This window comes from Giraffa tippelskirchi, chromosome 8, assembly GCF_054371585.1.
Source record: "Giraffa tippelskirchi isolate mGirTip1 chromosome 8, T2T-mGirTip1v1.2.pri, whole genome shotgun sequence".
In the NCBI taxonomy this organism is placed as follows: domain Eukaryota; kingdom Metazoa; phylum Chordata; class Mammalia; order Artiodactyla; family Giraffidae; genus Giraffa; species Giraffa tippelskirchi.
The window spans coordinates 80,683,156-80,699,839 of NC_137282.1; the positions used below are offsets into that span (position 1 = coordinate 80,683,156).

At 44.7% G+C, this 16,684-nt stretch overlaps 1 protein-coding gene across 4 annotated transcripts in view; it reads right to left on the reverse strand.

Annotated features, from left to right (window-relative positions):
• Positions 1–6,255: 6,255 nt before the first annotated feature.
• The window catches only part of AGXT2 (alanine--glyoxylate aminotransferase 2), a 41,851-nt gene continuing 31,422 nt past the window's right edge, over positions 6,256–16,684 (reverse strand). For all 4 annotated transcript variants that reach the window (XM_081520508.1, XM_081520506.1, XM_081520509.1 and 1 more), the window contains 2 exons: positions 11,928–12,026; positions 6,256–6,363 (listed from right to left, as the gene is read on the reverse strand). In XM_081520508.1, the coding sequence (XP_081376634.1) occupies positions 6,256–6,363; positions 11,928–12,026 (207 nt within the window). The remainder of the gene's footprint in view (positions 6,364–11,927; positions 12,027–16,684) is intronic.

Below are 16,684 nucleotides of genomic sequence, written 5' to 3' on the forward strand. Positions count from 1 at the left end.
CTTCAGGGGATCTTCCTGACCCAGGGATCAAACATAAGTCTCCAACGTTGCGGGCAGATTCTTCACCATTTGAGCCACCAGGGAAGGCTGTGGATAGTACAGCCTCACAATTCATCCAAGAGAGGCTTTCTTTTCTTTCTAAAGTTACCTCTGGTGCTTTATTACCAAGATCTAAGTGTGTGTGTATATATATATATTAGATATATGTATTTCTAAATAGAGATTTCTTTATATATTATTTGTTCCTATTCATATGTACATTTCAAAATATTATGATTTATTAATAAATATAATTTATATTTCTGAATACACACATACAAGCCCCTATCAGATGGCTAAATGTTTTTTTCAGATAAGCTAATTGCAGCCTTAAGCTGTTGGTAACTGTAGCGTCTGTTGATAAAATGCACACAGCACCCTCAGGTGTTAGTTTGTGCCTTTCTGTGAGGGGCACTGCGTTAGGCCTGATGTATATGAGGATGGAGAAGACAAGGTCACCCTGCCAGGAGTTTAGAGTCTGGTTAAGAGGTAAGATGTCTCCACAGGCATTGACATCTTTCTCAGATGGTGAAAGCCAAGTGCAACTAAGCAAGTTCTGTGTCAAAAGGAAAGGGACACTAAGGAAAGAGTGAATATTCATTGAGCAGCTGCCAGTGTATCTGCTTATTTAAATCCTCCCAAAGGCCCCATGTGCCTATACTATACTATCATCTTTTTTTGGACCCAAGGAAACGTCAGCTCAGAGAGGTTAATTTGCCCAAGACAAAGCACATGGAGAACTTGTGCAGTCTCCCTCTGTCACGTCATTTTGTCTCATATAATTCAGAGTTTGTGTTTTCATTGCTTGCTGTCTGCAAGGACCCTCTCCAACTGGTTCTTGATGAAATCATATTCTTGGCATCTCTATGTTCTCCATCCTGGATTACTAGCACCACGTGGCCAGTTCTGCCAACACTCCTTACATCTGTCACCAGTCAGACCAGATTGGCATACCTTTGTCTGAACTAAACCCAAAGGGGTAGGCATAACTGAGCCTTTGGTTCTGTGTCTTCACTCTTACTGAGTGAGTTAGGTGGCCCTTTCGTTTTTGCTGAGATAATTTGTGGTGTTGTGTTCTACGACTATGCCTGGTTTTAATGGACAAAGCTGTGCCACGTTTACTGTTTGTCCCTTAGTTGGAAATGCGGCTTCAGCTTTAAATTAACCATAGCAATGTGCTGCTATAGGGCCCGGAAACTTCAAACCTACTTTCGAAACATGACCGTGATGCTCTGGCATGAAGTGGTGATGAAGTGGCCAATGCTGATGAGTTAAGTGGGATCTAAAGGTGGAAGAAGAATCAAGTCCTCCCATAGATTACAGACACCTTAGGAGGTTATTTTGAATTACTAGAAAGTTAAAACTACATTGATGTAAAAGATGGAGCATTAAAACACAAAGAAGACCATAGTTTATTGCTGTATTACTAGTTTATCAATCTTATTTTACATCTCTTTAAAATTATTATTATTAATGGTATAACCAAAGCTTCATGGTTTTTTTTTAATTACTCCCTCCTGAGTGGATCGTCATTTCAAGGGTTTTAAACAGCTGCCAACATTTTAATATTATATTCTCATCACATGATTAACTGTCAGTATGTTCCTCGTGGAGGAAAAAAGTTTACTTCAGCTGAGTGTTCATTACCTTCATTTTAGGCAGTTTCAATAAGAAAGGAAATAGAAAAGAGTTGGCAAGCATGTGGATTTCTTGCCTTATGTAAGCTGGCTTACATCCCACCTCCTGTGGGTAGAGCAGAAAATGGAAGGGCAAGAAATGATGGTGCTAAACTCCTACCCATGGCTCCAGATGGAAAGAATTAGGAATCCATCATGTGTATAAACCAGTGAAAGAAATGAATACTTGCTCTAAGGACACAATGCTTGCCCTTCCTGCTCAGTGCCTCTGATGGCCCACACATCTTAATCACCAAATGCTCTTCAAGAAAGAGGAGCAGTTTATCCTGACCAAAGCACTTGGATAGACTCATGCAGATTTCATAGTCAATAAATGAGGCCTAGGACCAGGCTACGGTTTAGAATTCCATTTCTGCTTTTACTCTACAAGGACTCCAGGACGTGGGAGACTATCAAGGTGTACTCCTAGATATACATAAGATCCTGTGGGATTCAGGAAGCCACAAGGAATATGTTCCATGAATTAAATCCCTCAGGCCCCTTCTTCCAAGACAGGGTGTCCTGCATGGCAGGGATATTGGCCTAAGCATGAAATTTTTTTTTTTTAATTTGTATTTTGTTTTAAATGTGTTTTATTTTTTCCTCTTCATATTTTATTAAATTTCTAAATGATTTATGTAAACATTATTTTCAATGTTTTCCCCTTTTTCTTATCTGGAAAGAAAAGAAATATCAGAAATGGGAAGGCTTTGAAGAAGAACACAGAAGGAAGTGTTATCTTTCTTGTGCAATCTCCCCAATCCCTTAATTTTCACTGACAAAGAAGAGCAGAAGAATGTTCCAAGTAGAGTAAACTATAGATGCAAAGAAACGATATGCATGACATGGAAAGAAAAAAGGGAGCTTGAAAACTTAGGGGACAAACTGTGAAGGCTCTTGAATGCCATAATAGTTGGAATTTGGACTTTGTTCCATGGGCAATAAGGAGCCCTCAAAGCCTTCATAAGATGAGAGATGCAATCATATTTATCCTTTAATTAACTGACTTTGAATCAAGGTAGACAATAGGTTGGGAAGGAGTCCAGAATATTAGTTAGGAGGTAGCTGAAATCATTCAGAAGAGAGGATGATGACCCAAGTTAAGGCAGTTTTGGTATAAATGGGCCATATTGGAAAACTTACATTGAAGAAGTATTTATGAGAGTTATTATATTGTTACCAAGGAAGATTCTTGGCCTCCTTAATCAATAGAAATTGATCAGAGGCCAGACAAGAAATTCAGGCAAGACTTTAATGGGGCCCCTGCTGCAGCAGAGGGGAATGAGAGAACAAACAGTCCTTGCTAGCTTGCTCCCTGAGGTGAGGGTGAGATTATTCCTTATATGGGGTAAGGGTAGTAGTGTGTCTAGGGGTGGTTTAGGTGGTCTGCCCACCCATTAGGTGGTATTCTGTACAGGGGGCATTCACAGTAGACGGCTTTTGCTCCAGGCTCTTCAAAAGTGGCATTTGGGCTTTTTGGTGGCTTTCTATCTTTTGTCCAGAATTTGCCCCAACTGTGCAAGCAGGCAGTTATTTTTAGTGCCATATAATTTCTTTGTATTTTGTTGCTCGAGGAGAGGTGTGTCCAGGTGCAAGCATTGCAGCACTGCTGCAAAGGGTCCCAGGTCACACCTTGTCTCAATGTGAAAGGCAAAAAGATAACTGGGATAAAAATAATGCCCTAAATGATCCGTCAGAGACAAAAGTTTCATTAATCAAGAAGAAATTCATTGTAGGAGAGAAATTAAGTGTGTTTTATATTAGAAATATTGAATTTGAAGTGTCCTGGTGACATCCAAATGAAGGTGTCTAGACAGTTAAAATCTTGGAATTGAGGCTCAGCTGGTAAACAATCTACCTGCAATGCAGGAGACACCAGTTGGATCCCTGGGCTGGGAAGATCCTCTGGAGAAGGAAAGGGCTACCCATTCTAATATTCTTCCATGGAGAATTCCATGGAAAGAGGAGCCGGCAGGCTACAGTCCATGACTTTCACTTTCACTTTCAAATAGGTTGCGTCTATAGGATGAATATTTGCAAGTCATCAGTATAGTCAAGTTAGGGGAAATTTCCCAAGTAGATGAGGTTGCTGATAGGGAGAGAGTCTACCACGGAAGAGATGGCCCAGGACAGAACCCTGTAGTGGAGAAGTTGCCAGGGAGACTGAGAAGGTGGCATCTGAGATAGAAGGACCACAATGCAGAATCTAAGGAAATCAGTTCAAGAAGCAGCAGTTGTTTAGAAAGAACATTCAAAGGAAACATTTTGGCTGTAAGTAGATTTGGGCCATACGGAAGTCACTAGTGGCCTTTAGAGAAAGCAGCTGCCCCAAAACGAGAGGCCAGAATGAGGTCCTAGTTGCTGAGGCATGACAGGAGGCAAGGAAGTACACTGGAGCAAGAGAAAATGCTCTTAGGAGATTTTATTGTGAAGGAAAGAAAGGAAATGTAGCTTGGAGGAAGAAATTGCTAGTTGCTTGGTTCATTAGTTTGCAAGCACTTTTACATCTGTTAGCTTACTTGATTCCCAGGACAACTTAGAAAGCAGAAAGGGCAAGTACTGATACGCCTGGGAAACGGAGGTCAAAAAGAGGTGAGAAGTCTTTGCCAATGTCATCTATAGCCAATTCATGGGAGAAGTGAGTTTAGAATTCAGGTTATTTGGCCCATAATGCAATCATCTTTCTACTGTGCCCAAACAGAGCCTTTCTAAAGTGTTTGCTCTGTTTGGGTACTGGCTATGAGAAGGCATTGAGCTCTGTGTTACAGGGGTTTTAGTCTTATCTAAAGGAATGTGCGGAGCCACTGGAAAGTTTTGTGCAAGGGAAGCCCATTTTTAAGTCAATGCCTGAGGGAGACAAACCCGGCAGTGGGGTGTAGCCTGTCTCAGTGGAACAAACACTTCAGGGGTAGACCTTTAGGACAGCGCTTCAAACTGGGGCACAGCTCAAGCAAACATTGGATGACAGGCTGAGAAAGTGCCTTCCCGTTCAGTTTTATGGACCTTCTTCTGATTGTGTTAAGGAGAGGGTCTCGGCTGGCCAGTATCTATTTTAAAAAATAATTTACAAAACTTATTTATTTTTGGCTGTCCTGGGTCTTCATCGCTGCACAGGCTTTTCTCCAGTTGCGACAAGCAGAAGCTACTCTCTGGCTGCAGTGCACGGGCTTCTCATCGTGGTGGCTGCTCTTGTTGCGGAGCACAGGCTCTAGGGTGCTTGGGCTTCAGCAGTAGTGGCTCCCAGGCTCTAGAGCACAGGCTGAATAGTTGTGGCACATGGGCTCAGTTGCTCCACAGCATGTGGGATCTTCGAACAGTGTCTCCAGCACTGGCAGGCGGATTCTTTACCACTGAGCCATCAGGGAAGCCTGATTGACTTAAAATTAAGTCAATTTTAAGACAAGTGGTGCACATGTATGGAAAAGTAGTGCTATGAACGTGCATTTTAATGATGATAAAGTTTGGGAACTTCTTGGAGACTGTTTTAATAGGAATCTACAAAATGAAAGCAGACTCACAGACACATAGAGAACAGACTTGTGGTTGCCAAAGGGGAGCCAGGGAGGGAGAGGGATGGACTAGGAGTTTGGGGGTTGGTAGATGCAAACTATTACATTTAGAATGGATAAACAACAAAGTCCTATTGTATAGCACAGGGAACTGTCTATATTCAATATCCTGTGATCAACCACAATGGAAATGAATATTAAAAAAAGAATGTATAAAAATATGTGTAGACTGCTACGAGTATTGTTATAAATAATTTCAGACATAGTATTAAAAAAAATAGGAGTAGTGAGAATTTAGTCCAGGGTAAGATGATGGCAGCAGAGACAAAGAAGACTCTGATCGACATTTTAAGGGAGTCAAAGGACAGGACAGTTATCTACGTGGGGTATTTTCTGCCTCATTTCTCAGGATGCTTATGATTGTAATAAGAGAAAAATTAAAAAGACTTGTGTAATCTATTGAATTTATTTTCTCATATAATAAGAAGCCCGAAGGTAAGGTGGCTCCAGGACAGGGTGAGTCAGTGGCCTATTGACATCACTAAGAACTCAGCTTCTCTCTACCTTCCAAACTCGGCAAATAAGCTTTGTCCTCAAGGCTTCAAAGTGGCCGTTGTGGTTGGAGCCATCCTACCCTGACATCTGATGCTTTGGTGCAAGAAGAAGGCATCTCTTCCGAAGATGAAGAGCAGAGGATGAAGAACTATTTCCCTGAGGGCACCTCCACCAGAAGATTTTCCTGGAGGAATCATGTCATATATCAGGTATAAACATTCACCACAGAGCAGAGTCAAGTTACCACAACTAACCCAGATTAATTAGGATTGATTCTCTGAGCTAGGGAGTCAGATCCTTTCCTGAAGGATGGCTTTCTCAAGGTAATAGGGATAATAGGGACTCTGCTAACAAACATGGCTGGTAGGCAGTCAACCATTGACAACCAAGACCAGTGGTTTTGGAATTTCTCAAATTAACTCTTGAACATAAGTGGGGAGTTCTTGAGGCTTGTGGTGTTTTTATTCTTAAAAATTTTATTTAGCTCTTCTCTCCATGTGTTGAATTAAGGCAGAGCGAAACACTTCCACCGCAAAATCAACTTCTGGTTTAGTGATGCACATTGAGGGCGCAATGCGGAAAGTCTGAGGAGACAAAGGAAAAATAGAGCAAAGGGTCATCACAGAACAAACTGTGATTTCAAGGAAATGCACTAGACTGAGAATCCAGCATTTTGCTTTCATAACATTCCTCGTATTTCCCTCAAGAGTTGGTCTCCTCCTGACCCAGTGCTGCATCTAGGCCGTTCACCCTCTAGTCGCAACAATTCTGGTACCATCTTCTCTGCCTCCTTTCATTTTTGTCATCTGCTGACCTCTTGGTCCTTGCACCACCTCCACTGAGGTCTTAGGCCTTTATCCACCCTCCAATTCTGCCACCATCGAGGTTGACTTCTGTGTCCCTGTGTACAACCCAACAAACTAGCATCTCCATTTCTTTTTTTTTTTAATTTTACTTATTTGGCTGTGCTGGGTCTTAGTTGCAGCATATGGGATCTAGTTCCTTGACCAGGAATTGAACCTGGGCCCCCTGCATTAGGAGCATGGAGTCTTAACCACTGGACCACCAGCAAGTCCCATTTCTCAGTTTCTTGATCGCCACATCTTCCAGAACTTCATCTACGATCCTCCTTCGCATTCCTGCACATCCCAGGCCAGCCCCACTAGCCTCATCTTCACCTGGAATTCTTCAATTTCTGATTCCTGCTGCCTCTACCTTTCTCATGGAAACTTCAGCAGTCTCCTCATGCCTCCACGATCCGTGGATCTGTTATTCCACTTAGATCTCTGCCTCCCCTTCCTACCCAGCTTGGAGCACAAGGTTGAGGATATGAACCACTCTCTCACCTGCCCCTTTCTGCCCTTCTGCTGCTGTCACCACACAGCAAAGTCCCAGCCCCGATCAGAGCTATCACAGAACTCTGCTCCAATAGACAGCTGAGAAGCGGTAAAGAAACTCAAACCGCTGGTGGACTGACACCCAGTAAAGCAGAGTCCAGCTGCTTCTGCTGCCCTAAATGTTCACGTCCACTATCATTCCTGGCTCAGCTCCTGCACTCCTCACTCTGTTTCATAGACCATCCTGCCTCATGCTTCTCAGAGGTGTCAAGCAAGAACACTCTGTAAGTTTGCTCACTCCCACAAACCTAGATAGCATATTAAAAAGCAGAGACATTACTTTGCCAACAAAGGTCCGTCTAGTCAAGGCTATGGTTTTTCCAGTGGTCATGTATGGATGTGAGAGTTGGACTATAAAGGAAGCTGAGTGCCAAAGAATTGATGCTTTTGAACTGTGGTGTTGGGGAAGACTCTTGAGAGTCCCTTGGACTGCAAGGAGATCCAACCAGCCCATCCTAAAGGAGATCAGTCCTGGGTGTTCACTGGAAGGACTGATGTTGAAGCTGAAACTCCAATACTTTGGCCACCTGATGTGAAGAGCTGACTCACTGGAAAAGACCCTGATACTGGGAAATATTGAGGGCAGGAGGAGACGGGGACGGCAGAGGATAAGATGGCTAGATGGCATCATCGACTCAATGGACATGGGTTTGGGTGGACTCAGGGAGTTGGTGATGGACAGGGAGCCTGGCGTGCTGCGATTCATGGCATTGCAAAGAGTCGGACACGACTGAGCAACTGAACTGAACTGAACTGACATGCCTTCTTATATTCTTGCCTGAAGGCTCAGAGAATGAGCTGTCTCTAGTATTCGACTCCAAATTTTCCACCTGTGCCTTTGGCCTATGAAATGCCATTCACCTCCCCTCCAGGTAACATCTCTGCATTCACTTGCATCTTTACCTCCTCCTCAACTTCCCCTCAGCCTATAAATAAGCAGCCTTAAAGCTCTTGTAAATCGAATCTAAGCCACACATGCATGCATGCATGCCAAGTCTCCTCAGTCGTGTCTGACTCTTTGCAACCCTACGGACTGCCAGGCTCCCCCATCCATGGGATTCTCCAGGCAAGAGTTGTTGTTATTGTTGTTCATTCGCCCAGTTGTGTCCGACTGTTTGCAACCCCATGGACTGCAGCACGCCAGGCCTCCATGTCCGTCACCATCTCGGGGAGTCTGCTGAAGTTCATGTTCATTGCATCAGCGATGCCGTCCAGCCATCTCATCCTCTGATGCTCTTCTCCTTCCCAACAACAGGGATTTTTCCAATGAGTCATCTGTTCACATCAGATGACCAAAATACTGGAGCTTCAGCTCCAGCATCAGTCCTTCCAATGAATATTCAGGGTTGATCTCCCTTAAGAGTGACTTGGTTCGCATAACACTGAACCTTTACTCTTCCCCAGTAGCATATTGGACAATGTCAAACCTGGGGGACTTATCTTTTGGTGTCATATCTTTTTGCCTTTTATGTAGTTCATGAGGTTCTCACAGCAAGTACACTGGGGTGATTTGCCATTCTCTCCTCCAGTGGATCACATTTTGTCAGAACTCTCTGCTATGACTCGTCTGTCTTGGGTGGCCTTGGACGGCATGACGCATAGCTTCATTGAGTTCACAAGGCCTTTGCCATGACAAGGCAGTGACCCATGAAAGGGCCAGGCATGAGTACTGGATAAAAATAAAAATACGTTGACCTTCCTGGTCCCTTCTAGCTACCATACAAATGTTATCCTTCCTTTTTTTGTACTTAATAAATAAAAAGTCTGGTTGATGTTATTGGCCATTATCTTTCACCCTGCCTTCCCTCTATCCACATCTCAACCCAGTGCAGTCTGGTTTCTGTCCCACCAGCCTTCTGACTCCAGTCTGACTAAAGCTACTAGTCACTTGCTGAGTGCAGAATCCAATGAGCACATTCCAGCCCTTATCCTTTCTGGTCTTCTCATCAGCATTTAGCATTCCAACCCCTTCCCCTTCCCAGACCTCCCCGCTCTTGCTTCTGTGACTTCTCACTCTCCTCACAGCTCTCTGCCTGTTGTTGTTGTTGTTTTTTAAATATTTATTTCTTTGGTTGTGCCAGGCCTTAGTTGTGGCATCTAGTTCCCTGACCAAGGATCAAACGCGGGTCCCCTGCACTGAGAGCGAGGAGTCAGCACTGGACCATCAGGGAAGACCCTTTCTGCCAGTGTTTTGTCTCCCTCTGGGTACCTCTTATTCCACCTGCCCTGTAAATGCTGACATGACCCAGGTGTTTCTCCTTATCTCTCTGCATTTCACATCCAGACTCCCTTCCCAGGAGATCTCCTCCACTCTCTCCTTCTATGCTGATGACCTCCAAATTGTGATCCTCACCTTGATTTTTTTTCCTGTGATCTACAGACTTGTCTAAGCAGGAAAGGGAACAAGTCCGAAGCTGCACTCATCCGCACACTCCCTAAACCAAGTTAGACACAAAGGAGTCATCCTTGACCATCCCCTTCATACCCAAGCCCTGTGCATTTCACTGCCCTACTGCTCTCTCGGTTTCTCCTCTATTGCTACTGCTGCTGTTCAAGATCAAACAAAATCATCAGTCCCCACCTGCACTCCCTGTCTCCAGCCATGTCCCCTCAGCTTTACCTTCCTCAGAGGACAGATTCAGAAATCAGGCTGCCTGAGAATGAATGAATCCCGTATGACTTGGGCAACTTCCTAGCTGTGCAACTTACTTAACCTCTCTGTGCCTTCTTTTCTTCATCTGTAAAATAAGGATAATAATACTTATTTCATAGGTGTGTTGAGAGGATTCAATGAATCAATGTATGCAAAGTGTTTTCAAACAGTGTCTGAAAAGTAGTAAGGCTTCTCATCTTTACCACTCACAGCCTCCAGTCTCCTGCTCCAGCCCCATGGTATGTGTGTGTAGCTCTTCACACACTGCCATGTTTTTTCTATGTGTGCTTTGAGAGTTTATCGTTGTTTAAGGCTCAGCCTAGCCAGAAAAGCTGACCCAGGAATCCCTTCTCTTTCCTCCTATACTATCCCTTTTTATGGTTATTGGCAAGCTTACTATATTGTATTATAATTTTCTGTTTATGTCTTTCTCCTCTACCAGCTCCATGGAGGGAAGGATAGATCTTATTTTTCATTGTAGCTTTCGTATCCAGCCTACCAGTGGCTCCTTAGCATTTACGTATGTGCCAGGTAACGAAGGAATAACTAAGCGAGTGAACAATGAATTGTTTCCTATCTTCATAAGTAGCCCATCTTGGGATTTTGAATCATTAACTTGGTCTGTCTGATTCACATGGAAAAATATCTGGGACCAGGACTAGACAAAACTCAGCATTTCCCAGCAAAAGTGCTCCTCTGGTTTTGTTTGCTATGGTTTGGTTTGGGCTGGGAGAGCTTTCAGTCTCTTTGTTTACAGGCTGATGGGAAGCTGAGGAAAAGCTGCAGAAACAAGAGGACTCAGACCTGTTTCCTTAAGTGGAGGGAGTGAGGAGGGTCCAGAGCACAGGTGGCAAATCCAGATCTGAACAGGAGAGATGACTCGTTCTCCCTAACCTTTAGGAAAGGAGGTGGGAAATGGCTCCCAGACAGAGGAGTGTCTACAGGGACCTTGCCTAATAGCTTCCATTTTCTCTGAGAAGCACCAGTCAAGAGTGCTTGCTGAAATAGACTGAGGCGCAGCAATGGAGCAGAGAAACTAGGAAGGATGACCCATGTTTGAAATGGGAAAGAAAGAGGCCAAGTCCAAGGACAACTTAGGGGAGGAACAGGCATGACCCTAAATCTTAAAACTCTGTCCTGGAGCTAATTCCTGGAGAGGGTCCTGGGACGTGAGAGATGGAGTGGGCAGCTCACTTTACAGCAGCAGCAGCCCCTGCCCATGGCAGGGCCACACCAGGGTCCGGACTGCAGGGCTGTGCTTGGCTTTTCCAGGAGTTTGGGGCAGGAAGAGCTTGGTCTCTGCCTTTCCCGGCCTGAAGGTGAAGGGCACTGGGAGTGGCTGCTTTTGAGTTCTTCCTCAGGGACCCAGCCAGGGTGGTCCCCCACCTCCTCCGCAGGGTCACCTGGGTCTGCCAGCACTGTGACATTGCTCCTGGCCCCAGCGGCCACTATAGCTTGGTAGACTTGGGATTCACAGGGTTACAGTCCAGCACTGAGTTCAAAACGACTAGGGTTGCTCTTACAGAGGTTAGAACTAATTCATACATGAGACAAGCTATTTATGCATGACCGTTATGACACTATTATCACGCATCCTGTAAGTCCTCTGGTTTGTCAGTGCAGTCCGTTTCTGCCAGCTTAGACTGTCCTCTGTGTCCATTCCCTGCAGAACCGTGGGAACCAAACCATTTAGCATGGCGCCCTCTAGTGGCCTAAAGGCATCATTGTCTCTTTCTTTTGAAAACATCTGAGCTGTAAAGGCTGGGCTTCCCTGGTGGCTCAGGTGGTAAAGAATCTGCCGGCCGTGGAGACCTGGGTTCAATCCCTGGCTTGGGAAGATCCCTTGGAGGAGCGCGTGGCAATCCACTCCAGTATTTTTGCCTGGAGAATTCCATGGACAGAGGAGCCTGGTGGTCTACAGTCCATGGGGTCACAAAGAGTCAGACACGACTGAGTGACTAAGCATAGCACAGAGCAATAAAGCCTAGATGAAGTGGAACTGGGTACCCCTCTCACAGGCGTGAAAGAAAGGGACCAGCATTGGGACATTAGGAGATGCCTACCTAAACTGACAGGTAAAGACCAGCCTTTTTCTTACCTGAGAGAAAAGGCCGCCTCTGCCAATCAGAAGCCCCATGCATTTGCAGTCGTGGTGGATTTCATTTACTTCTTCACGGGGAAGAGGCTGGTGGCTCACCTGTAAATACATTTAAAAAATGTTTTATGTTTGACGTTTGAACAATTAAAGACATTATTTCTAAGAGAAATTAAAAGCAACTCAAGCAATCAATGCTCTACTCTCTTTCTCAATCTCTCTCCCCCTGTAATTGAACAAAGCTGTTAATTTCTGGATCGGATTTATTTTGGGGGGCAGCGTTATTAAAAATATTTGTTTTTTATCCCAATTCATCCCAGATTCCCAAAGACAAGGTGAAGTTGAATGCAGATCGCCAGTGAATCTTGGCACTGCAGGTGTTTACCCCAGGAGGCTGATTCTGTAATAGCCGTATTTAGAGCCTGTTTTATTTGTGTGGAAATTGTCCTCAACTCTTCACTTGGTTTTGTCCCTGTAAAAAGTTTGTTTCAGAGTCCAGGAAATGGCTCCGAAGTTGCACAAGGGCACGAACAGCCCAAGGTCTCCCCGAGCCACAGCACAGCCTGGGCAGCGCCTGTGGGGCCCCGTGTCCTCCTCTTCCCCCCTTGTGGAATTTGCTCTTTTTCACCCAAGACTCCAGGGTCAGGCGAGGTAAGCTCTCTGGAGACCCAGAGGTTGTTTCAGGTCACATGGCATCTGAAGGTGGTGACTACTTGTGGGCCCAGGCTTGCCAGCTCCGGTCTGATGACATTGGACTGGGGACTTCTGTGTCGATGAATACCAACGCTCCCTCTATAGTCAAGTCTGGCTGTGCATCTGCATTATCTGGAAGCCATTTTGAACTACAGACATTTAGGCCTCAGGCCAGGCCTATTGATTATCTGGGGCAGGGCTTTGTTTAGTCGTTAAGTCGTGTCCAGCTCTTTTGCTAACCCGTGGACTGTAACCCACCTGGCTCTTCTGTCCATGAGATTTCCCAGGCAAGAATACTGGAATGGGTTGCCATACCCTCCTCCAGGGGAATCTTCCCAAGCCAGGGATCGACTCTACATCTCTTAATGTCTTCTGCACTGGGAGGCGGGTTCTTTACCACTAGCACTTTACCACGATCCCATCTTAACATCATGTGCTGTGTGTTTAGTCGCTCAGTCATGTCTGACTCTTGTGACCCCATGGACTGTAGCCCACCAGGCTCCTCCGTCCGTGGGGATTCTCCAGGCAAGAATACTGGAGTGGGTTGGTATTTCCTTCTCCAGGGGCTCTCCCTGACTCAGGGATTGAACCTGCATTGGCAGGTGGATTCTTTACCACTGAGCCACCTGGGAAGCCTGTAGAGCAGGGCTTAGGCATCTGTGTTTGTAAATGCTCTTCAGATGCTGGGCTGTGATCCCTCTGTTGTGAGCGTTGAGCACTGTCACCTCCACTGGCCTCTATTCTGTGGCACAGCCCTGAGAGCGTCAGCACTGGGTCTGGCTCTCTGGCTTCCAAGGCATTTGGGCAGGATCCTGGCGCATGGGCCGCCCCTGCGATCCCTGTGAGGTGGAGGAGGGCTCCCTCCCGTGCTCCCAGCTTCATTTTGCTGCTCTAGGCTTCCCATCTGCCTTCCCCTAGGCTTGGGTATCCATCCACTTGCCCCATCCACCCTGAATCCTTTCCTGGTTAGGTGTCAGTGGCTTGAGCACAGACTCACACGGTACCTCCCAGAGAGGTCTGTATTCTCCGTCTGTTGTGAAGCTTTAAGACAAGGAAAATATTATTCAAATGTTCAGACAAGAAGAGGACCCATGATGGGGTAAAAGACTAGGATTGCCTCATTGATCTGTTATCCTGCTTGTCCCTGAGGCTCTCATAAGGGAAGACTAAAACACGGCAATATAATTTAGGGCTAAACGGTGAAAAAGCTTCCTGGGTAGCTCAGCTGGTAAAGAATCCACTTGCAATGTGAGAGACCTGGGTTCAATCCCTGGCTTGGGAAGATCCCCTGAGGAGGGCATGGCAACCCACTCCGGTATTCTTGCCTGGAGAATCCAGAGGAGCTTGGTGGGCTACAGTCCATGGGATCACCAAGAGTCACACACACTGAGCAACTAAGCACAGAACAGCACAAACTGTGAAAACTAGAAAGAAGTCGATTATGGTTTAGGGGATGAGAGTTCAGAGGTCAGGAAGGGTTCCTGAGGGGCAGCTGGGCTGGTGGGGTCTGGGTGGCCACCAAGGGTCTGGGGAGGGACTTTAGTCTCACTCTGGTCTGAGCCAGCACCCTCTCTGTTCCTCTGTCCTTTTTTATCACTCCCTAGCCTCAACTGCCAAGATTAACTGACCATCTTGTAGGCATTTGCAGAGAAAAGCATAGTCGAAAAATCTAACACAAGGCAAAGCCACAGGACAGCCTGACTTGGCTCTACCCTTGAACCTAAGTTCCAACAGCCCCATAATCAAATAGGCATGTTAGTAACTAGCCTCTTCTTGAGGGTATAATGTAGCTTCATGTTTATTTTGTTTTTGTTTTTCAACTTGTTTTGAGAGGGTAGCTTTTCATTTAAACAATTATAAAAGTAGTTCATAGTTATTGGGAAAAACTCCTTAAAGCAGTATGGAAATGCATTTAGTAAAAATTGGAAGTTTCTCCTCCTAAAATCCTACTCCTAGGGACACCACCTGTTAGTAATTTGGTGTGAACAAGACAAATTTTTTATGCATACAAATACATTTAAATGCACATTTAAAAAATAATTCACACTTTATAATGTTTTGCATTTGCTTTGAACAATTTACAATGTATCCTGAACATCTTTCCATGTCAGTGTATCTGGACCTAGTCTTTTTATTTTATTTTTTAAAAAATTAATTAATTTAATTTAATTGGAGGCTAATTACTTTACAATATTCTAGTGGTTTTTGCCATACATCAACATGAATCGGCCATGGGTGTACATGTGTTCCCCACCCTGAACCCGCCCCCCATCTCCCCCCTCATCCCTTCCCTCAGATTCATCCCAGTGCACCAGCCATGAGTACCCTGTCTCATGTCTCATGGACTGGCGATCTATTTCACATATGATAATATACATGTTTCAGTGTTATTCTCTCAAATCATCCCACCCTCGTGGACCTAGTCTTTTTAAAGACTACCTAGTATTTTGTTGCTTGTTGGTAGAGCAATTTGTTTAATCTCCTATTGCTGGACATATATGTTGTTTTCTATTTTTGTTTATGATCATAAATAATATTGCAAACATCCTCGCTTATTTATATTTACACACATCTGTGAATATTTCTGTAGGACACATCTCTATAAGTGGAATGGCTAGGTCAAAATGTATACATTTAATATTTTAATAGACACAGATGAATTTCTGTCCAAAGGGCTGTATCCAGTTCACATCCTTACCAATAGCACATGGGAGTTTTAAATCTGGCTTATATTGTATAGCATCAATACATCATATACATCAATACATCAATACAGCATCAAAGCTACGTTCTGAACTGTTTCAATTACATGAAAGTGGTCTGAAGTGTTGCAGGGGCCTGAAATCAATCAATAAACACTGGTAAAGTGCTCACCATCTGTGTATTTCCTGGCCTCAAAAGCATAAAATTTACATAGGAAAAAAAGATACTGATACTTGAAAATCAAGTCAACAAGTACATGATTTGAAAGATCCTTTCAAAGGAGCTCTTTAGACAGTGAGTATAAGAGGGATTCTCTGAAGGCTGGAGCCCCTTTAGACAGGAGAAGCAAAAGCAAGCTTTAAAGAGGAGGTGTGGGGAAGAGTCAGATCTTGAAAAAGGCTAGGATTTCCAAAGCTAGAGACAGAGAAGAGAGTACCGTATTCCATGACTGGGGGAAAGTTTGAGCGGTATTTGGATGTACTGTCATTGAGGGGACAATAGAGAAGTTCCTTCAGACCCCATGCTTACAACCACTGAAGAGCAGAGACAAGAGGAAAAGAGCTCATTCTCTGTATACTGTTTTATAGCCTATCTTATTTTTTCCATAATACAATCTGCACATCTTCCCATGTCACATATATTTCTGTGCCACATAGTATTGTTCGGTATCAGTGGCCATTTGGGAGGATTATGATGTTTTACCACGACAACCCGAGTCCTGATGAACATCTCTGTTCACATGCCTTGAAGAACACAATAACCGGGGTTGGACTAGCGGGGAAGGGAGGAGTGCCTCCTCTCTCATGGGGCTTTCCTCGGGGGAGTCTGGGCTTGGAGGAGCCTAGATATCCTTGAGGGAGCTCCTGGGTTGGGAGAGGACTGGAATGGACTTGTCTGAACCTTAAAACAGCCCTTGACAGTGCCCCGAGCTGAAGATAAGGATGTCACAGCTTGTGAGCCAGAGGGCCTGCTCTTAGATTACAGTACTCTTATTTTCCTGTTGTCTTCCCATAGCTTTCAAATCTTATTTAAACATTCCAGCCTTGTACTGTCTCTGCTGTGTGGTGTTAAGGGAAAAGTCTTATATCCATGGTCGGGGCTGAATATTCAAAGAACTGAGCATCAGTCCTTCTAAACTAGGATAGTATGGTGAGAGCAAATAGCAAGACATCCCCCATGGATAAGAATTAGGCGGAAGGCATCGGTCTGACTATTCCTTCCCGTGCCAGAATTCTCCTGCTGTCACTCTCCTCTGAGGATCTAGATTTTACTTTTATGGAGGATTAGGACAATTTCTTACTGACATGGACCCTAGGGGCAGCAGGAGGAACCATGGGAAGGATTTGAGAAACATGGTGAAGAAA